The 23,154-nt window shown below is 42.7% G+C and overlaps 1 protein-coding gene across 11 annotated transcripts in view; it reads right to left on the reverse strand.

The window, feature by feature from the left end:
* GALNS (galactosamine (N-acetyl)-6-sulfatase) overlaps positions 1–23,154 on the reverse strand; it is a 79,233-nt gene that overhangs the window by 9,195 nt on the left and 46,884 nt on the right. For 3 of the 11 annotated variants that reach the window (XM_078848139.1, XM_073308197.2, XM_073308199.2), the window contains exons 13-16: positions 22,505–22,626; positions 9,162–9,279; positions 6,176–6,361; positions 5,470–5,668 (exon numbers count right to left, since the gene is read on the reverse strand). In XM_078848139.1, the coding sequence (XP_078704265.1) occupies positions 6,275–6,361; positions 9,162–9,279; positions 22,505–22,626 (327 nt within the window). In that variant the 3' untranslated portion in view covers positions 5,470–5,668; positions 6,176–6,274. Of the gene's footprint in view, positions 1–864; positions 5,669–5,705; positions 6,362–9,161; positions 9,280–14,300; positions 14,482–22,504; positions 22,627–23,154 lie in introns of those variants that run through there. The other 8 variants (XM_073308195.2, XM_078848140.1, XM_078848141.1 and 5 more) reach the window with 5 other exon arrangements.

A 23,154-nucleotide genomic window follows, 5' to 3' on the forward strand; every position in this document is an offset into this window, starting at 1 on the left:
CATCTCCCTGTGCTTATAGCCTGTATCCCTTTCAATGGAGGACTCTCATTCCCATCCAACCTAGATATCACCCAGAAGGGTATTAACTGATTCCAGGGAGATAAAATGCACTGAAAGCCAAAAGCCACCTGCTGACTTGGCTCTCTCTCAGGGAGTGTGACTGATTTCACATTTCTTCTCTCCTAAAAGGTGACAGATTCCTGCCTGGAAATCTACCTTCTTATGGAATTATTTAAAAAAAATATTTATAGGATTTTAACTAGATCTTGAAGAAGGAATAAATATAAACCACAGCAGAGGATATGCCATGAAATCCAGCAAACAATGCTCAAGGGTCAAAAATAACCCTAAGAGAAGAGGAAGCCACCCAAATGAGAAGTAAATATTTTTTTGTTATTCTTCACATGCTTTAAAAAAAAAAAACAACAAAACACAACAGTTTAGTCTAGACGAAACATAAACCGTAACATTACCTTACTCTGTACTACCTCTTCCAGTAATGCATGGGAAATTTGGACCAAACATTGATACTGCCAAAAACATTCAAGCAAAACCATACATTTCCAAATAAGTCTCAAGAAAGAGAAATCAAGCCACTCATTAAGAAGACCACCATCCTGACACCAATCGAAATCCAATAGAGTTCACAGGGTTTTGAAGTTCTGGGAGTAGCTGGTATAAAACCTGGTAAAAAAGGAAAATTATTCTGCGTGGCAGTTTGTAAAGTTTCCAGTGCACAGTAAAGCGGCAAGATCACTGGTGTGAGATTCCTCTTCCAGGCCTGGTGAAACAGCCACCATCCATGCTGCAGAACAGTTTGCCTTATCCCACTCAATTTTTATCTCCCCGATTTGAATCAGAATATTCTTGAAAAAAAAGAGGTGAAAACAGTAGCTCCCTATCCTCATGAGTTCTTCATTAGTGTTTCTTTGTTCAGAATCATTAGTGTTCTGAGGAGAGGTTGTCATCCCTAGAAAACAAGGTACTCAGCCTTCCAAAAGTTACTCACCTTATCAGCTTCACTTTACAAAGAGTGACATGGCTTTGGGAAGTCGTTACTAAAGATAGTGACCCTGGGAGCATATCTGATACCTCAGTAAAAGGCTTAAATGTGCAGGGTGCTGAGAACTGCTAGCTCCTGTTGATGTTAACAGGATCTGAAAAAGCTCAGAACCTTGCAGGATCAGGTGCTAAAATGAATATCCCCATAAAGTCCAACAGTCATCTCCTCCGCATTAGTATTAGTTCTAGGTCCATTAGTAAAAACCCACTAGCCTCTGTCAACTCAATACCCACCTGAGGACTCCGTTCCAAGGCCTGGCTCAACATTTGATTAGCAAATGTACAGGTCTCATTCCCTTCCATTCTGGCAGGTCAGTTCAGAACCTTTGCATTTTCACTTTTAATACTGCTTTCCAAGGAGTCACATTTAAAATGCAGAGGCATGTTATCTTTCATCACCATATTCACCACAGTGTGCAGGGCATCAACCTTGGTTGTAAGTGTTTGGAATTGATCTGCTGGTTTCCAATTCCAGTGTGCAGATTCCCAAATTGTTGGTCCACAGAGACTAATTTGCTACCGAGATAATCCATTTGTTGCTGCAGGTTTTCAAATCAAGCCTCCAATTTTGGAGCCATAGACTGTGAATATCGTAGGACTTTTCCCATGATTATTAGTTACATCAATTTCAGAAGCTTCTTTGCATTGAGGGGCTGATGATAACATAGCCTCAAGGGGTGAGGAACGGGCCATCTCTGGAGTCTCCTGGATCAGCTAATTGGAAATTAAAGTCAAGGAAGGAATTCCCTGGTCTCTCAGCCTAGGCAGCTTTTAAGCTTATGCCATTTAGGAGGCATATTTAAATATAAAGAAGGGAACATCACATAACCATGAATAATCTCAAGACAAAAGTCCTCTCTCAGTTCATGTTATGTGCTGCTCCAAACTACACCTCTTAAAAGAGCAAAACACCAAGAAACCATCACTGCCAATAACAGACCAGCCAGACCCACCTGCTAGCCTGCCTGCCTTTGAAAGAAGATTGAGCTGCCAACAGCCACAAGAAAACCAACTCCTGCCTCAGCGTGGGCAGTTCCCAAACCAGAGAGGTCACTGTGAGGTCACTGGGCAGCTGGAGACTGGATCAAAGTTGCATCAAAGGTCCTATATAAATATTAAGGGCAGGATATACCAATATGTTCTGGCTGCTTTGTGCTGCTACAGTGACAGAAGCCAACCATAAACTCACCTTACCCATCCAGGTAAGCCAAATTTACAGCTGCTCTGTGTGACCAGAGTGGTGCAAAAGTTGGAGCTCATTAGTGAATTTGTCCCAATGTGAGGTATTTATTTGTATGACAGTAGTGTGTAAAGGGCCCCATTATACTGGAACCCTTCTCCCCGCCAACTCCACTCCCCAAACACAGTAAGAGACAGGCACTGCCCCAAAGAGCTCGCAGTCTAAATAGGCAAGATTAAGGGTGGGAGAAGAAGAAAGGCACAGAAAGGGGAAGTGACTTACCCAGGGTCATGCAGCAGATCACTGGCTGAGCTGGGATAAGAACTCTCCTGATTCCCAGTCCCATCCTAGACTGTGCTCCATCTCTTAGAGCTGTATCAGCACCTGGCTAGAATCCTGCCATTCACCCCAACTTGCTCTCACTCTGCTAGGGTGAAGAGAGGCCGGTTTCTAGTTGTTTCTAATCCTAGTGCTGGCATCTCGGTTGCTGTGTTCTCAGTTTGTCAGCCTCAGAAAATACACGCTGCACATGCTGATCAAATACCCTTTTATTTTGTTCTTCAATTCCCCTGGGCCCACAAGTTTAAAAACTGTCCACTTTTGGAAGAGGCATTGATTAAAAATACTTCTTAACAATACAGCTATTTCCATTTGCTACAATTATTCTCATTTTAATTTAAAGCAATAGCTCCTTCATATGAAATTTCTGTCTCTTATAAAGAAACAAGGGCAGAGCAGAGAATTAAACAAATATCACTGTCAATTCACTTACAGCATCCAGAATTCTGCATGCAGATGTGTGCAAAATCTGTGTATTCACTCGTCATAACAGCACATGCAAGTGATTAATTAGATCAATTAGACATCTAAACGGCTATTTTTGTGCACAACTACTGCAAATAAATGTGCACATGCAGACATTTTCCACACACCCTTTTGAAAAAACTGGCTCGAAATGCTGCACTTCTCAGCATTTATCACTTTGGCATGATTGTTTCCAAATCACATCACAGACCCCAGAGATATGTTATAAATTCAATATCTTAGAAATATTATAATGAACACTTAAGGCTGTTTGTAAAACCTAATCAGTTCAGTACTCTTGATATCTGTGTAATCATAACAAGGCATCATGGGATCCCCAGGTTGTTACATTTCTCTTACTGTGCCCCCATTAAGGGGCCCTGGCTGGGTGCACTGCCATTTTGCTTTACAAGCTTGTGCATCAGTTTTATTTATTTTTGCACATTCTCTAAGTTGGTTTCTCTCCCCTCCCCCCCGCCCTTTTTTTTCCAGACAATAATACAACACTATGATGCTTAGAGAACCAGAAAGACAGGAGGGAAAATGTCAATATTATCTGCTCCTCTGGAATGTTTCAGTTGATGCAACCCACCTGGAGTTAGCAAAGTCTAAAGTTAGTAAAGGAACAGTCAGATATACTAAGGATGATGGCTTGTGGTGTCTGACTGTTCCTTTGTTTCTGATCACAGAGATCAGGAGTGTGGGAGTGTTATCTCAAGCAACTGACTTGTCAGAGTGATGAAAATCAGGGCTACATGTAACTGATCAAATACTGAGGAAGTTGATGGGCCTGTATCAGCAGGGAAAAAGAGAGTATAGAGAGTGAAAAAGCAGTTCTTCGAGACAGATGATAAGCTGGGAAAGAAAGAAAAAGGGGGAGGAAGGTAAGGAATACATGGGATAAGAGGCACCCAGATCCTACTGTGACAAGCATGGTATAAATGCTTAGAATGAGCAATAACTTAGTGTGTTTGGGCTGGAGCTCAAAGAACAAGCATTGACCCCTGTTTATATGGTGCCTTTCGTCCACAGATCTCATAGCGTTACATTCATAATGATTACATTTTAGGTTGACAGTGATTTTCAGAGCATCATAATGAAGGAATCCAACATCTTCTGATCTCCATGCCTGTTGATAGTGTAGAGTATTAAACGTGGATAGTAAAGCTCTGAGCATTTCTGGGTGACAGGCCCCAGCGGCAGTCAAGCTCAGAGAGGAGAGAGATCTGAAACGGGGGTGCCGGTTTTGTAATGATTCCTTTGGCTACACTCAGGATCCAATCCATCATCTCTGGTCATCCAGCGTATCACTCAAAATGGGCCATTTGGACCAGCCATACTGTGATGACATACATAAAATATGTTAGGACTCAACCAGAGATGCCTTGAGATCTTTGATGGATAGCAAGGAACACTCTAACCCACAAGGTAAATACGACGAAGAACAGCAGAAAAATCACGCCGACAGACGAGCAGATCTGAGAGATACTAAGAGGGCTCTGCTAGAGGGTGATAATTCCTGGTTATAATTCCTGACACCAAGGGCGCCAAGGCCAACTCCAGTGTCCCTTCTTGACAATCCTATATCTGTGGGTCTGTCCAGCCTCTGTGAAGGGGTTTAGAGGAGGTAAGTACTTTGGGGAACAGACGGATTGGGTTATTTAGGCTTGGAGGCAGGGGAAGAGCTTGTGTGGGCAAAAGGTGTAGAGCCAGGGTCGCAAAGGGTGGCATAATGGTTGGCACTGAAGCTGGTTGTCTCCGTTTATCTGGAGTTGTGGGGTTTGGTGGGGGGAGGAGTGGAAGAGCTGTGCAGCAGCGTGGGGTATCTTGATTGTTTCCTTCCTGAAGCAACTCACCGCTGCATCAAGACAAATGGGTGCTCTGGAGCGACAGAGGTGGGGTCTTCAGTGGCCCAGACAAGCTGCACAGGACTTTTCTTTGTGCAGCAGAAAGCCGCTAGCACTAGCGAGGCGCATGAGTACCAGATACAGAGCCAGGGGAAGAGCCTTCCATGTGCAATTCTGCTGGGGATTCACATTTCCTGAGAACTACACTTACAGGAATGCTGGCCCCAGGATGCTGAGTGCAGTGCTTGGACAGTTTGCACCGGGAGAAGAATTCCCCATAGAGCATAAACTGGGAACAGTGCCAAAACTAAAGATCCTGATGCAAATGGGCCTTTCTGAGCCTCCAGCTGGCTGTGCCCATATGACTGAAAAGTGACTTCCTTTGGCAGGCTGGAAGTATGACCAAATCCATATCTGAACCCAGATTTTCTGAAGTGAATGGATCATGAACTAAGCCCCGGAGGGCCATCCCTGGGTCCCAAAGGAACTCCCTGTAATACTGTAGGAAAATTTAGCACTTACATCACACTTTTCATCTTTGAAGTGCATTACAAACATTACCTAGCTCATGCTCACCACAGCTGTGTTTGCAGATTCATGCTTGAGAAATACAGGGCATTCTCCCGCCTGGAAGCTGCTGGTTAATATTGGGCTATTGAAGGGAATGTTTACAGCAGGGAGACACAGAGCCCGTTGGTGTTGTTTGTCGTGTGATAGCACGTAAGTTGCCCAACCAAGGATCAGGGACCAATGTGCTAGGTGCTGCGTACACACACTAAAAAGATAAAAGGGAAATAAAGCCATGCCTCAAAGAGCTTACAATATAAGTATAATTTTAAAAAACAGTTACTGAAAATTACTGCAGCTAGCTACAAACATTATTCCTATGTGACTAGAAAGTAAAACAAAGCAAATCTGGCATATTCTATCTGGAGGGTATGAAAGTTCTTGGCAACCTTCTTCTTGGACCTTCCCTTGAGGCCACTTTTGGCCACTTAAATGAAGAGTTATCCACGAGAACAGCCTGAGTGGGAAAGGAGCAAGTTGACTGGACAGCCATGTCATTCCTGAGGGAATGAGAGAGTTGTGATTGGCTGAAAATCTTCTCTAGTTATATCTTTTAAAAATTATATTCATTACTGAAAATTTACCCTGTATTGCAGCAACATCTCATTTGACCCATTAAGAGAAACACTGAATTAAACAAAAGCTAATTGCTATAACCCTGAGGAGTAATGCTGTAACCATGGTCCTTTCTGAAGAGTATGTGATGTTATCTTACATCACTCCCTTCCATGACGTAAACACAAGTGTCCATGTGCATTGTGAACCATGACCTCAGCTGTTTACGGCTTTCGAGCAGACCCTGCGTGTTGGAATATTAGTGCGGCCAAAAGCATTTCTTTGGATTGGACTTGGGAGGTTCCAAACACTTTCCTAGCTTCTCACAGCCTGGAGGAGCCCAATTCTGTTAAAAAAGAAAGAAACAAACAAACATATAAAATCAGCCTTGTGGAATTAAACTGTCAAGATCTGGAAGAGGAGCTGGACAATGAGCCCTGAGCCACAACAGACCCATTTACATTTTTAGTATACAGACCACTCTGATATTCTCATTGAAAAAGGAACCTTCACACGTGACTGAAGCTAGCAGGGTCTGTCTATCTACACCTTTGGAATTTCATCCCTACAGTCCTCAGGCAAGCCCACAAATCCCTTTTGAGCAGATGGTTATGAAACTGCCTTCCACATTTTCAGTAACAGACACCTGCATTAGCCTCCCCTCTGAGATCTGCAGTCTGTTGTGGTGACCCCTCTCTCCAGTAACATGATGAGGGAGCAAATCTACATGTTTGGTGAAACCCCTCAAATTGCCCCTGATCCCGAAAGAGGCTGTAATTATTAGCAGTAAGGTATTTTGTAAAATTTCTTAAGGAACCAAGTACAAGACAGCAGCCTCTGAAGGCTGAGGGTGAAAGAGAGAAGAATATTTGCATTTTAATGAGCATTTTGGGGGATTAGCCTATGAATTGATGGATTAGGAGACGCTTAGATAATGACCACGCCAAAGCATGTGAACCAAGGCTATTTGCCTCCCTTGTTTTCTTGCTTCTTGAATGATCTTGTCCCAGTGTGCAGGCGGCAGAGGATAAACATGGTCAGTGAGGAAACCCAGCAGACCCATGGGCGAGTGGGAGTGTGTGTGAGTATTTAAATGATGAAAAACAAAATGAAATGTGGGATTGCAGTAAAATGAATGAAAAGTTACAATTCCTGTTCTGTCTCCAGAAATCCTCTGCTTTCCCTCTTATGAAACAGTAGCCTTGTAAATGCTGATCTCTCTTTCCTCTCTCTCAGTACCCATACATCCATGGGAAACTCTTCTTGTCAGTTATTAAAGGTCAAGTCTGCTCTGACCTACTGTCATATAGATAGATATATATATATAATTTATTTAATCTAGTCATTTGCATTTGTTTAGTATCAGATTCCTTCAGGGAAAAGATTAATGCTACAAAAAACGCTGGAGCAGGTTTACATTCCATGTAACTAACAGCAGATGGCAGTGACGTGCCAGCAACCTCTGCAGGCTGCGAACGGGAAGGCAGAGAGATTTCATACCAGCCCGTCTCCTGAAACGAAGGGCTCCAGACAATTTAAGAACAATTAATTCTGTTTTCTAAATATGTTTCTCACTTTCAAAATACATAAGAACACGGGAAACCCACTGGAAATGTCACAGGCTAAACATTCTGCTGAAGCAATAAAGATCCAAACAAACAAAGGGAATTTTCATCCTTTTGAAAACCTGGATTACATCTGCTTTAGACTCAAAGATTTAAATCCATTCAGCTTTCATAGATCCATTCTTTAAACACCACGTCCTGAGATCCCTTCATGTGCCAAGTCCCACCTCCAACAAACCTGGAGTGAGTCCAGGCATAGGGGCAGTTTCTCCAAACCAGCACATTGAGAGAGCAGCGCGACAGGGGTTCCCTGAGCACTAGTGACGGGGAGCACAAGAGAGTGGAGGATTTGCCACATCAGTGGTGCAGAGGTGCTGAAGTTGCAGTGCCTATTCCTGTCCTGAGACTGGAGTAACAGCTACGAAGTGGTTGACCAGCTTTATTCCATAGCCAAACAGGAAAGATTCCTCTTCCCAGTCCCCCAAGGGCTCTTCAGTGCACAACCCAAGTAAATGGGCTTGGCACTAAGAACAGATATGGGGACCCACCAGTAGATACATGCAGAAATTAAGAGAACCTTTCAATCCATTTATCAAAGCAGGCAATATAATACCATTGTTGAGTGATGACAGTTATTAAAGCAAACGTGAACAAACGCAGCACAGGAGGACTGATTCAATTGCTTCCCCCTGCACAACATCCAAGAAATAAAAACCCTAGAAATTAGAGATGGTAAAAACTTACAAGGGGACACTATCCATCTCTCTACTAATGCAAGACTGTTCCCTATGTTATATACTGTAGCCGTTGGAATTTGCCCTGAAAGATTATTTCATGGTCAGGAGGATTTTTCCTGCTATTCAACCTACAACGTTTTCCGTTTTTTCAGTTTCATCCCAGTATCCTAGACACACATCTTGGACTACACTAAATACTTCTCCCTCTTTGGGGTTTACAGGCTTCAGATCTTGCACACTGCTCTGTGCCCTTCTCAATGTCCCAAATCACCAAGTTCAGAAGGAGCTCAGTAGACATCAGGGACTTTTCGACTGAAATGCCAAAGCACAGCTATCAAACATGCAGTTTCAAATACCACCTGAACAGAAAATCAGCACTCCTCTCCATTTGCTGTGTTTAAGATCATGAAGACTTTGGAAAAACAGTTGTGGGAGGGCTTGGGGAGGTGGACCCAAGATACCCAAACCCACGGAGAACTACGAGAGCCCAGGTGCCGATACCATTGCTCACAATGCAGCTGGATTTCTGCGATGTGTACAGGGGATTAGGACGGAGGCGAAGGCGCCAGAGCAGTGGATACTGTGCTATCTATAAGGAAGGAAGTCACAGAGTTTATCACAGTGTGCTGGTTGACTATCCAGGCCTAAGGCCGCTCACTTTGTACTACGGCATTCCACAGATAACCAATGGCTGTATCTTCAATGCAGTAGCCAGATAGCCCTTCGAAAGGCCTGAATGACTTTTCTTCTCTAGCCCGCCTCAGTGTTAGCTGAGACTTTTAAGCTTTACAAAATACATTATAAGACAAGGATGCTCAAATTGATTTATGTTTTAATCCCTTACCATGACGGCCTTGTCACACATGTTTAGCTGTGGCTCCCCTGGCACCATGGTCTTCTTGTGCAGCTGAACTTGGGGGAATATTTGTTCCATAACTTCCTGATACTCAGAGCTGGAAAAACTAGAACAATATGAAAAGCAACAGGAGTTATTAGTTAGACACTACCCTGGTGTCTGGTTTGATGTATGGTATGTTTAGGGGACATGAGTTTGTACAGCGCATGGGACTTAGGGCAATTGCTAAAATCCATTGGGAAACTGATGCCTGGTACGGATGCTCTGGGACGGTGCCTAGAGCACTATACGAACACTGGTAACACATTGAAATAAGTAAATGAGTAAGTTGGGTAGGATTTCCAGAAGCATTGGAGGGCGCAGGATTGAATTTCATTGAATTTCAAATCGGAATTGGGGGCCTTGGTGGTTTGGAACACCCCACCCACTTTTCCTTTGCAGTACTTTGCGACTTTGTTGCGCTCCGACCCAAGGATTTTGTATTTTATTTACCAACATTGACTAATTCAGTCTCACAATCCCCAGTGAGGTGGGCAAATATCATGAACCCCACTCCACAAATGGGGAAACCCAAGAGAGAACTCACGGAACAGAGCCAGAGACAGAACCCAGAGTTCCCAACTCCCCAGCCCATGTTTAAACCACAAGAATGTTCTCAGCAACGTTATTGTTGCTGGCTGGCACCAACCAGTCACATTCATACACAGGACACTAGTCGAGCTTCTCCCATTGACCTTAATGGGGAGTTGGCCGCCTAAAGCCCCCATGCAAAGAACTGTGAACCTATCTCCTGTTAATCAGAATGATTACTTCAGTAGGTATTGTTTAAGTGGTTTACACTCTATTTCACTGTGGTAATACTTCAAATACTTCTAAAATGGAGGATAATACCCAATGATCTTATTTTGCCCATATTAAGAGTCACTTAAGAAACAGAGAACGGCAAATTGCTTCTGGAGATAAAAGGGAAACAATGCAACGTGGCCCTGACCCCCGGCTCTCTTTGCTAACAGCCGGAGCTGGCCACCAGCCCCACACTCCAGCTAATTTCCTTCTCTGAAAAACAATCGTATTTTGAAGCCCAGCAATGTGCCAACTGTTTCCAGTAAACCCTATAAATATCACATCTCCTCGGCAGCCTTCCAGAGAGAAGCTGAGTGTGGGGATGGGTCTGAGCTATGCTGATAGGGAACGAAAGGGAATTGGGAATGACAAGCTCAAGCAAGCTAATCTGTCTCTCTCACACCTAGCTAGCTGTATCCTGGATTAGAGAACAAATGTAGAGACTATCACCAGGTCCAGCTGTATGATTTGGTTGGACCACCAGGAGAGATTATTCTTGTGAAGTTCCCATTCCATCACACTCTATCTCCTTTTTTCTCCAATTGCAGAAGATTCTACAGTTCTGTCTTACACCTGAGGCTATTCTGAAAACTGGGGGTCGACCAAACGTTTTGCCAGTCCCAAAGACCATCTCTGGCTACCACTCTTGATAGGAGCATTCAAAGCAGCAGCCACATGGCCAGTGAGTTGAGACAGCATTGCACCCGAATGGCACAATGGCCACATTGTATCTGGAGGTTCTCTGGTCACATTCAACACACAGGACTTCCAGGATGACCATTTGTTAAAAAAAGTTATTCAGCGGAGGTTGTTAGGCCTTAAAAGCTAATCTATGTTGACATACAGGAAGAGACCACAAAGAAGAGCCGGTGCGCTGGCAGGAGACAACACAAAGGGAAGCTCACAAAGGCTGTGGATGTAGTAAGAGAGGAGATGTACAATGACTTACCCAATAAATTGGGCACTGGAGCCTATTGAAATTGGATAGTTCTTTAAAGGAGGAAATGAAACTATGCTGCAAAATTGAAAAGAGAGAACGCATCTCAAGCCTAAATGCTACTGTGATTGGCAGATCAGAAACCAAGATAGCTTGTGTACTTCACATGAAAATACATTCGAATAGCAATAGTGCTTTGTCCTTCTATTGCACCTTTCATCTATTGACCTCAAAGCGCTTTGAAAACCTTATTTGATCACACTTTGTAGTAAGGTGCCATTTATAAAAGGGTTAATAAATGGTTAATTAATTGTTAGAGTCCAATGGATCAATAGGTTGCTCAAAACCACCAGACTTTTTACTGATGTGGTTATAATGATCTAAACACACATACTACTTATGTCTGTAACACATTTAACCCCTATTCAGCATTTATTAACCTTTTATAAACAATTTATAAATGGAACTTTAAGCTTCACATCTTCTTTGTAAAATACCTAAGGGTTATATGCTTCACCCACCAAAAGTGCTTTTGGTACACAGGGTTCAAAATTAGCTGGAAAACCGAGATGTGGCCTGGCTGACAGGTAACAATGTGTTGCTGTGATTTTGCTGCTTTTTGCTCCATACATGTCAAGGCGGTAGATGGTGAAACCCTCCTTTTCATCATAATCACAGCCACTGGGTTTGCCCACAGCTCTACGTCTCACCAGCCATCTGTTATCCGTGTGCATGGTGCCGAATAGAATCGAGAAGGCTAGTGTCATTTACAGCATCTCCTTGCTCTAATCTGCACATGCAGGACATTGTTTGTGTGTTCCTCACTAGTTCAGTTACCAGAGGAAATCTAGGCCCAACATCAGTTCCTGTGAACCCATTCCAGTTTCCTCGACTGATCTGAACAGAAACACCCCGATCCTTTTATCTACCTATCTTGGGGTATTCAAACCATCCATCACTGTAGTACCTCAACAGTTAGATCCTTTCAGTATTTGGCACAGACTGAACAATTTCCAGAAGCATGGTCTGTTTGAAGCAGCCTAGCTCAGAAAATAGTTTCACATCTGTAAAGCAAGTGCAGTCTAAAACTTCAGGGCCATGTCTAGGCTGTGTTTGAAAACATATGACCTAAAAGTGAATTAGTTAATTAAATTAGTGAATACAAGCTAAGTACTGTATAGACATATTCTTAAAAGTTACACTGAGCCTACACAAGTGTTTTAAAACATGCTGAATTGTGACAGCCTTACTCACCTGAAGTACTCTAAGTCTGACTTCAGTGGGACTCCTCAGGGTGTACAGGCCAGAGTACTAGTCAATGTAAGGTTCTCTCAGTCTGGCCCTAAAATGTGTTAGCTATAACATGTTTTTAAAACACAACCCCTGTTTCTCATCTAGTCCCGTTCCAAGTGTGTGGGGGTATACCGGGGCAGTGCACTGGCCATGTGACTACTGTTCACTTTAAATTGGAGTCATGCCGTGAAATCATCATTCGCTCCTTTGTGGTTGTTATTTGAGTGCCAGTGTGGCTGGCCCAAAAAACAGAGGAAGATGGAGTCTCTGCCCCACGGAGTTCACAACTTACTCAGACCCGCAGGCTGATCTGCTCATATCTACAATATGCTGGCTGAGGATCCCACGCTCACGTGCCGTGCTTTCACAGAGCAGTATTTGGTGACTGTATTTAGTGGGTTTTCATTGCCCACAGCCTCATGGCAGAAGCATGTTTGGAGAAGGCGTTTGTAATAGGAGTGTGAGTTTGATTAGTGCGAGTTTGATTAGGGGCTTGATCCTGCATTCCCACTGAAGACAATGGGTGACTCGTAATTGTAAGAGAGGTTCCTAGCTATGTACCTCTTACTCTTACGAGTCACCCCACTGTCTTCAATGGGAATGCAGGATCAGGCCCCAAGTGCAGAGTCTGCAGCATTTTCTATAAAAATGATATTTTCAAGCCAGGTGTTTGAATGTTACCATCTGAGTGAAGGTTCAGACCTCTCTGCCTCCAGGGCACACTGGATTTGTATTCTAGCTCAACAATCCTGCTGAAGGAAAGAGCTAGGAATAGCAGTGAAAGAAGAGAGAACGTGAGCAAGGGTTGAGCAGGTGTTGTTGAGAGGAGTTTGCTAAAAGAGATCCCCCTGTGTACATGAAGTTATTCCATGCTCAGAATGAAAGAACAGAGTGGACAAAGTCCAGGGTCATTACACTAATTGACACTTTACCTCTGGGAAGTCTCTGGAGAGCCAATCAGGGCTGGATTGCAAGCACTAGGTCCCAGACACAGGTGTGGTCTGTGCTTAGTTCATTTAGAGTAATTGTGCTTTGGCAATCTGTTCTGGTCTCCTCCCTCTCCAAACAAATCCACACATAAACTGCTCTGCTGTTAACCCCCCTCTTCCATGCCCTACTGTGAAATTAACATTTGTAGGAAGGGATGGAGAGGTCTTTAATGTAGTACTTTGATTAACAGAGTATCATTTTAATCTTAGAATCCTCACAGTCCTTCACCTTCAGGTTTGCTACTAATTTTGAATTCTATTAGAAGTTATGAGACAATTTCTTTATCTTTCTCATCACACATAAACCCGTAATACACAGTATACCCAAATCAGGGAGAACATTTCTAGCTAGAAGAAAAGGAGTACAGCTGTAGCTCACGAAAGCTTATGCTCAAATAAATTGGTTAGTCTCTAAGGTGCCACAAGTACTCCTTTTCTTTTTGCGAATACAGACTAACACGGCTGTTACTCTGAAACATTTCTAGCTAGCTTAGTTTTTGAGCTAGATCTTGGTTTTTAAATTATACCTTTTCCATGTGATTAATATACAAGCAGACTCCAATACCTCTATCCTGGGGACCATAGGATTACCTTATTATTGAGAGAAATGGTCCCAAATGGTCATACTATAACAAGTATCAGTGGGGTAGCTGTGTTAAGTCTGTATCCACAAAAACAACGAGGAGTCTGGCGGCACCTTAAAGATTTCATGGGTCAAAAACCCACTTCTTCAGATACATCTGAAGAAGTAGGTTTTTTACCCACGAAAGCTTATGCCCAATAAATCTGTTGGTCTTTCAGGTGCCACCGGACTCCTCGTGATAATATAACAAGCTTCACAGAAGTCTGACACCAAGCTATTTAATACTAGTGCTCAGATTTACAGTGTATTTTACCAGACGTATGTGAAGGTAGTGGAAGAACATAATATCTGGTTAATAAAGTGGCTTCTGTATTTTACTTCTTTCTCTATAGGAATTGGTCTAACAAAAATCCCTTTTTGTTTCTAATTATTAAATAATCACATCCAGACCCTGATGAGCTAATCTTATCTACTTCAGGTACCTTCTGGGTTTCCTACAGCGTCCACCACTGTAGTATCTAAGACTTAATCTTCTGCTATTATTCAGTCTTCCTTTGTTGCTGTTTTCCATTGTCAAGTTTATTCTCAATGTAAAATCTGTATTAGATGAGATGGAGACAACTGGTCTGGGCTCTGCTTTTCAGATGCAGCAAGTTGCACTGACTGGAAGGAGGCATGACATAAAGGGAAATGGGAAGAGGGTTAGAATAAAAAAAACAGTCCTGAGACCCATATTTTAATCATCTTTTATTCTGGTAGCTTTTGGGGGAATTTTAATACAATTGCTCTTAAATCCTTTTGGCTCTTGCTGTGCAAAATTATCACACTCCTCCTACAATTCTCCTGCTGACAACATAGAAAGCCTACAATGAGCTAGGCCTGAGTGACTGCCTCACACCTTTTCTCTCCAAGGCATTTACAAATCAACCACGTTGTCCTTGATTTTTGTCTGAGATTCTAGCTGGCTCTATGTAGAAGCAAGGCCTTCTGAATTCAGAGGCTCATCTAGGGAGCACCCTTCCTGAGTATGTCAATCAGGTTCCTCTTGGTGGCTGTCTGTCTCTAGCAATCAGCAAAAGGATTGTCCCTCTGGTCCATTTAATCTCAGCCTATTTTTAACTGCTCTTCTTTTTCTGGTGTTGAGTTTGTTTGTTTTTTTTGACCATTGTTGTAGAGTAAATACAAAATTAGGGAATCAGAGTTAGCTTAAGTTTGCTTAAGGAAATAGGTGCGTTGTAAAGAAAGGCCCTGGCTGGCAAGTAAAAGGAAGGCCTTGAAAGAAACAAGTTATAAGGTAAAAGAAATGAAATAGGGAGGATGTCTGGTTCAAAAAAAATAACTAATGAGATAAGGGGAAGTTTCCAAAAAGAGGGCCTCTGACCAATAGGGGTGCTGCTGATGGTTTTAAATAAAGCAAAAAAGTCTGTCTTAGAAGGAGCCAACATGGATACCAGTGTTACCTTAGAAAGGAAGACCGATGGGAACCCCGCTGCAACAAAAAAATCTATTGGTCAGCGGGAAGGGTGGGAAGAGAGAAACAGGAGACACCTTGGGGAAAAGGGAGATTGTAAATCTTATCTGGATTAAGACTGGAAATAAGGGCAAACTGTCTCAAACTGGTTGTTAGTGAGAGTATTAATTACCTAGGACATTGTTTGTTTGTTGAAGGGGATTTAAAAAGTTATGAACTGTGAGGGTTCTTTGTCATGCTGGAGCATGCCAGGAATAGACAGTTTTCCCTAGGTCTGGCCTGTTTATAAGTATGCTGATCACATGCTTGTGAAATACTTTTTGTTACTGTATTGGGTGTTGTAATTGCTTATTCTTTAGGCTGTTGGACATGTTTAGAGCAATTGTATAAACTACCATTTGGCCTTTGGACTTAATAAAGGAATGTGTGGTTAAATGAGTGTTTGATGGTCTCCCGTATTAGCATTAATTCCAACAATTGTGTTTTCTTGGGTCTCAGCTCTCAGTACTGGACCCATTTACACCACTTTTGTTTAAATGCTAACTTTAGAATTTAAGGTGTCCCTGAAGTGTGTGCTGGCGCCATGAAAGCTGCACACAATGATCAAATGCAGATTTTAAAGCACTATTGTTATTCAAATCTTTGCCATGGTGGTGGTGGAGAGTGGGGGAGGGAGGGAGAGAGAGAAGGCCTTGTACAAAGCGTCAGTGGCAGCTCTGGAGATGGACATCTTTTATCGATCTACAACGTGGGTGACAGCAGCCCGTGTCCATTTAGACAGGGCTACTACTCCTAAAGTCGGAATAGAGTGCAGTAAGAAATGCTGTTGCAATAACACTGGACAAAAGGAAACCATAGGGAGGGCTGGACTGTGGCAAGTGTAGGCATGTATAACTGAGCTACAGTCCCGGCTGATTCAGGGTGAGAGTCTGGAGTTAGCCCTTCCTCCCAGTGGAAAGCAGAGATAGCCCAGACATACCATCACCTTCCTTCCCACGTGGGAAAGGGAAGTAACTTTTGTACTGATTAGGTGTTACCAAGCATGGAAACACCAGATGAGCTCTAGATCTTTCAGAAGATGAGAAGGGTAGTCCCCTCCCCCACACCTCCTACATCAATTTTCTGTCTTCAGAAGAGCTCAACAAGCACATGTTAAACAGGGAACACCACAATCCTAGAAAGAAAATGTGGGGGGAAGAGGCATGGGGGGGGATGTGGGAGTGTGGTTTAGCAGTTTTATCCGAGGCCTGGAAAACAAGAGATTCCTTGGTTGCAGAGTCCCCAGGATCACTGCATGACCTCAGACAAGGCACGGCCGCTTGCACCTCGGTCAAAACAGCTGTGAAACAGGGTAGAGCTAGACCCTCACTGAAAACCAGACGTTGCCTCGGAGTGGAGCGTTCCTGTATTCCATGCTGCATTGTCTCTTTTTTCCATCGGAGCCCTTATTGCTGCTATTTAGCTAAGTACGTTGTTTAACTGGGAGGATAGGTTGTGCTGCTGCTTTTACAGTTATGTTTGTGTCTTATTAATTACTTGGTGGTGCTAAGTTTTGTTTTTGCTCCCAGGACTCATCATTGGGGGTAGCAGGTCACTGCTGGGGGGGTCCTCCTGTGTCATCTGCCAGTTGGACTTTTCTTCCTCTGCTCTCTGTTTGGCTAATTTCATTTCCATAACTCCTGTTGACTGTATTTCCCTTCCTCAGTCATCTGAGCATGGATGGTTTTACTCCAGAATGCAGTCTGTGGTTAACAGATCTGATATGGTCCATCATCAGGAAGATTGACCTTCTGGCAGTGACAGAGATCTACTCGTCTCTGAGACTCTTATCACTCCCGTAGCGTCACAGATTAGGGTGGCACTGTTCTCCACACTCTTCTGCAACGGCTGCTTAGGCTGGAGGTGTTGCACTAATGGGGTTTCTAGTGGTAGAGCCTTATTATAAGTTAGTACCTGCCCTGTAACCTCATCTAGGTGCCATGTGGCAGTTTCCAGGGCAGAAGTAGTTTATTTCCTACCTATTATTATGAGCAGTAGTAGCAATATTAACATACTACATAGGAGGTACCCCTCATCATGGACCTGGACCCCGTTGTGCGAGGCGCTGTACAACCTAGTTCACCAATAGAATTTGTGAGCGGTTTGCTGACTTTTCAGCCTTGTACTGTCCACTGCTTAATTATGGGCCACTTAAACAAAAATGATGGCGATTATTCACCTGATATTTCTGTATTTGTTTCAATGCTGATTTGTGAGTCTTGATTTGAGGCAGCCATTTCTTGTGGCCACTCACTTGTCTAGACATTGTCTGGACCTTTTTATTAGCTGACTTTGCCCTTTTCAGATAATTTTTCACTTGAATTCATGAGTTTCTTTTAATATTCCTTTTTGTGAAGCGTCACTCTCAGCTAAGAGGGTTAATCATCAAAATATTTGCAGGTGTTTATATAAGCAGAGGTTGATTTAATGGTTCACTGCAACACAGAGGTACCAATGTCTGGATTACAGAGGGCAAAAGCCCACAGATGTACTTAGACAAGCTGTCCTCCACAGTCATATTTCTCTTCAGACCCCTCCAGGCTGTGGGATGACTTGTTTGTTGCAAGAGGTGTTGCTGGAAGAACTCCAGGCATGTGCCTGACGTGAGTGCTTCCTAGCAATCTTTCATTGTCTAACACCTGCTTGGTTGACACTAGGCTTCTGTTGTCTTGACCGAGGCATCTAACCATACTTCTCAGCAACTTTTTCATAGTTTTAATGCTTTCCTCGGCACTTCTCCTTGGGCTGCAGGTAATTTGCAGGTGCTCTCCCTCAATGCGGCCGCTGCTGTTTCCCTCTGGTTAGATGGTGAGGACCTAGCATAACTTTCCCTCTGATTGTCCCCTGGGTGAAATTATACACCGGTTTTGCTCATTCTGACGTTTCTGCCCTGACCTGTGAGGTCAGATTGGCTGCTCTTCTGTCAGATCCTTTCTCCTATCAGTTCTGTCAGGCGCTTCTTCCTCTCTTTTCTGGCGCTATAACTAGCATTGTTAATTCTTTGATGGTTTCTAGGATTTTTCATCATGCTCTTGTAAACCCTGTTTTAAAAACATTCCTGTTGGATTCGGAAATCATTAGTAAATAGCCAATTTTGTGGATTCCAACTGTTTCCTCCATTTTAGCCAACTATATTGTCTTAAATCAGAGGTCACTACTTCTCTAGGCCCAGAGTTTTAGTGGACTCCTAGTTTGGATGAGGATTAATCACTCAGGTCGGATGGCAGTACTGACTGCCATTAATGACAAGCAATGGCTTTAGCTTTCTGTGCTGGTTTGTTAAGATGTTGCACCTCTGGAGATTTATTCTGACAATTCCTTCTGCACCTTCAGAGTTTGACTCCAAACACCTTCTTTATTGCAGTTTGTATTGGGTTTATTGTATTTTATGCTGTGCTAAATTTAGTTTTATATACTGTTTGCTTGTGTTCTTAGTGAGTATTGTAAAGCATCTTAATATAGACACGTGTGAATAAAGCTGAAGTATTTTTCCCCACAATTGGTTCTGAAGGTGCTAGCAACAGATTATTTTAATCTCTCTAAAATGTTGCTTGGATGCATGATATTCTTGGAAGAACTGTTCCCTGTATGGTACTTGTGGGATGTGCAATACTCAGAGAATCAAAGAATTTAATAAAAGGAAAAGACTTATTAAATCACCTAGTCCAGTCTCTAATATATTCTGTAACAAAGGCCTTCTACAGTTCCAGTGGATTTAAATTAATCTGAAGGACGAGGAATTGTGTCCTGAGAGGAGAATGAATATTGCTTGGACTTAGAGAAATGCTTCTCCCCGACGATGTCAGTGTTAATGTATGATCTTATGTTTCAAAAAATAACCCCTCAGAGCTACAAAAAACAACGTAAGACATAAATTAGTGTCTGTCCCTCAGCCTTCTTAGACATGATCATTAACATCTCAGATGACAAAGACACAAAACTGGTTCAATCCTTACCACACAAAAGTGAAGAAGATGCAGGTAATCAAGGTTCTTACTGGGACCAGTACGGACTTAAATTACCCTTTTGGCAACAGAATGCTGGTTTTCCCTCTGAGGAACATTAATGTAGGGACTCCCAATGGGCAAGCTGCCAAAGGGGATAATTAAACTAAATAAAAATACACACCAGTAACATCCCCATAAATGAGGATAATTTAAGTATTACATAGAAGACCTACTTTCCATGATGTTTCCAATGTGACCAGAGACAAGAGAAGAGTAACATTACATGTTGCAGAAAGAAATATTCATTTACTAAAAACAGCCTGTCCATTATGGTTTGCATATCACAGAATCACAGAATATCAGGGTTGGAAGGGACCTCAGGAGGTCATCTAGTCCAACCCCCTGCTCAAAGCAGGACCAATCCCCAACTAAATCATCCCAGCTAGGGCTTGGTCAAGCCTGACCTTAAAAACTTTGAAGGAAGGAGATTCTACCACCTCCCTAGGTAACAAATTCCAGTGTTTCACCACCCTCCTAGTGAAACAGTTTTTCCTAATATCCAACCTAAACCTCCCCCACTGCAACTTGAGACCATTTCTCCTCGTTCGGTCATCTGCTACCACTGAGAACAGTCTAGATCCATCCTCTTTGGAACCGCCTTTCAGGTAGTTGAAAGCAGCTATCAAATCCCCTCTCATTCTTCTCTTCCGCAGACTAAATAACATCACTGCTTTCCATAATCATGTCATAATCTTACCATAAAATTCAATCAAGGCAACAGCTTGTGTGTATCCAGAAAGCAATGGAACCATATGAGAAATGACTACAGACGTATCACTGGAATTTAGTTCAATCCTCAAAACATGGATGTTGAAAGGAATGCTTAAACTATCAGGCAGCAGGTGCCCTGCAGACAGACACCTCCCAGATAAGCCTCTCCAAAACACAGACCAACATAGCCAAGATAAGATTTCTGATTATCTAATTTTTGGAATGGGGTGATTTCCACCTTCCGCAAAAAACACAGCCATTAACCCAAGCCGGATATAGTCTCATCTGGAATCCCAATCCAGTAATGTAATTTTACTGAGCTGAATTTAAAACACAGCAGCAACTGCAAAGAATAAGATGTGATATGATTTGGTTTGTTCATTAGTGCTGAAATGCAATAGAAAGAGAGCAAATGCAATGGGATTCTGGAGAGTTTTATACACTCTGTAATGTACCTCTAGGGTGCTCATCTGTTATGAGAGAGAGAAGTGAAAATATTTTTTCTCCCCTTCTCTCTGTCTAGTGAGAACACTTAGTGGACAGTACAGGCTCAGTGCTGTTGAAAATAATGGAATGAGTGCATCCACTCAATTATTTAAAATGGTTGAGTAATTGCAGTCCTGTCAGTTCAGAAAACATCTCTGTCGAAGCCACTGCGCAAAACCATTTCTGTGCAGGTGGTCCTGGTGGCTCCAGTTTCCTCCTTATTTACTTATACATTCTATAAATCAGAGCCAACGGGAATGGAAATGATAGCATATCCCAGTCCGCCATCTGACTGTGCTAAAACTCCCATATCATTCTTCCTAATCAATGGAGAAGGGCGGAGCCCAGCCAGACTTTTCGTAGGGTGGTTGTAATTAAACTTACAGGGCCTGATTCACTTTCTGGCTGGGTTAGCTGATGCCTGCTTAAACCTTTGCACAAATCATTTGAGGCAGGAAGTCTGCTAGAGGTGCAGGTTGCAGTGACACAGTTATGGGAGATTAAGAGGCCAGCCCACTCCAAAGAGTAGGCAGGGAATCCACCAACTCAATTACTCTCTGAGGAAGCTCCCACAGGCTTGAAAGCTTCCCACTTGCCATGACAGAATGCAGGGGGAAGGTACTGGTGACAAAACCTCTCAGAATGTGCTGAGATGGGAAAGGGGAGGCGTGGCCCTGGAGAACAAGCGCAGACAGCAGACTAGCTTGGGTGTGCATGTTCACTGATTTGCTATTCTGCAGCTGCCCTAGAGTCAGTCCTGTCCATGGGACACAAAAGGTAAGGGGTGTTGGACATGGGACAAGAGCTACTAGACAGTCTAATGACAGGTTTCAGAGTAGCAGCCGTGTTAGTCTGTATCCGCAAAAAGAAAAGGAGTACTTGTGGCACCTTAGAGACTAACAAATTTATTAGAGCATAAGCTTTCATGAGCTACAGCTCACTTCATCGGATACATCACCTTACCTGATCACTCTCCTTACAGTGTGTATGGTAACACCCATTGTTTCATGTTCTCTATGTATATAAATCTCCCCACTGTATTGTCCACTGCATGCAACCAATGAAGTGAGCTGTAGCTCATGAAAGCTGATGCTCTAATAAATGTGTTAGTCTCTAAGGTGCCACAAGTCCTCCTTTTCTTTAGACAGTCTAAGCCAAGCTGGGACAGGTGCCAACCCAGTGTCTGGCCAAACCATTTGAAAAACTATATTTTGTTCTGTTCTCTATTTGTTAGTTTGGAATTGTGGTCACCTGTCTAAGCTTTCTGGGGAGTAACGCCTGATCTTCATACAGATTTTAAGATACAGCTAGCAAGTCTATTGAGAAATATATAAAACAGACACCCCTTAGGTACTGCCATATACCCAAGGTGATATTTATGCTAATGTACTACACCACCACTTGTTCCCTAAGAAATGTGTCTCCCTTCCACACACAGCTATATGATTGTGGATTCTGCTTTAACTGCTAGATTGGCACAATCGCCATATCAGTTTCATTCGATGCATTTGCCTGTTCACATCCCTCTTGGGACAAAATAATAATCAATTAACAAAATACATACCATTAATAATGAATTAATAAGATGGACAGCAAGACATGAAAACAATATAATGCTCACAGTGACATGCTGACCATTTAATACAGCTGATTTTACCCATAGGAAACAGAACCTGAATAGCTGGAAGAGGAGCTTTGTGTAAGCTTCAAAGCTTGTCTCTCTCACCAACAGAAGTTGGTACAATAAAAAACATTACCTCACCCACCTTTTCCAGTAATCAAAAGAGTCAGGTCAGTGAAATAATGGGACCAAATGCATCTGTAACAGGAGAGTAAATGCCAGATGAACTAAGCCTTGTGTTAAAGTCACACTGTGCTCTCTGAAGACTTTCCTGTCACCTCACTTCCCAGATCCTTCTGGACCAGAACATTTCCAACAATGAACATTTCCATTAGTGTCTTTCTTGCTCACCTTATTGGATATTTTTCCCCAGGGTCCTTTCCCAAGTGGAAGAGCAGAGGCAGTTTGGTGTGTTCCTCCTGAGTATGGGTTGTTACTCCAGAAATGTTCTGCCCAGGACAGAAATCAATACCCTGCATTGGAGAGAACGAAGTGGGTCACTGGGAATGTGGGATGAAATAATGGGTTTGAGTTTATTATTTAATAACAGATGTAAATATGAACTCCTCAGCTCTCAAGACTTTGGCTGAGACCACTTTCCCACTCTCCCGTTATTAACTGTGACAGGTTTTTTTTTTTAAAAGAAGTTTTAACCGAAAGTTGATTCTGTGTCTGCAAACTGGATTCTGCTGTTATTTATGCTGGGGTGGAAAAGGTAACTCTACTGGTATAAAGCAGGAGTGAGAGCTGAAGCAGGACTCACATTTCTGTACTATTAAAAAGCAGAAATCATCTCTATAAAATATTCATTAAAATGAAATGGCAAATGAAAGACAAAAGGGGAGGTAATTTAATCATAACAACTCTGCACATAAAAAGCATCTCCTCTCTTTGATTAATGCAGTACAGAGCTGCATAGATGGGTTCTGATTGGCTGGTGACAATGATATAAAGGGGAAAAAATCTAATAAAATTAAAGGGCATAATCCCAAGAGACAATG

The sequence above is a fragment of the Lepidochelys kempii genome, chromosome 12 (genome assembly GCF_965140285.1).
Source record: "Lepidochelys kempii isolate rLepKem1 chromosome 12, rLepKem1.hap1, whole genome shotgun sequence".
Lineage (NCBI taxonomy): Eukaryota > Metazoa > Chordata > Testudines > Cheloniidae > Lepidochelys > Lepidochelys kempii.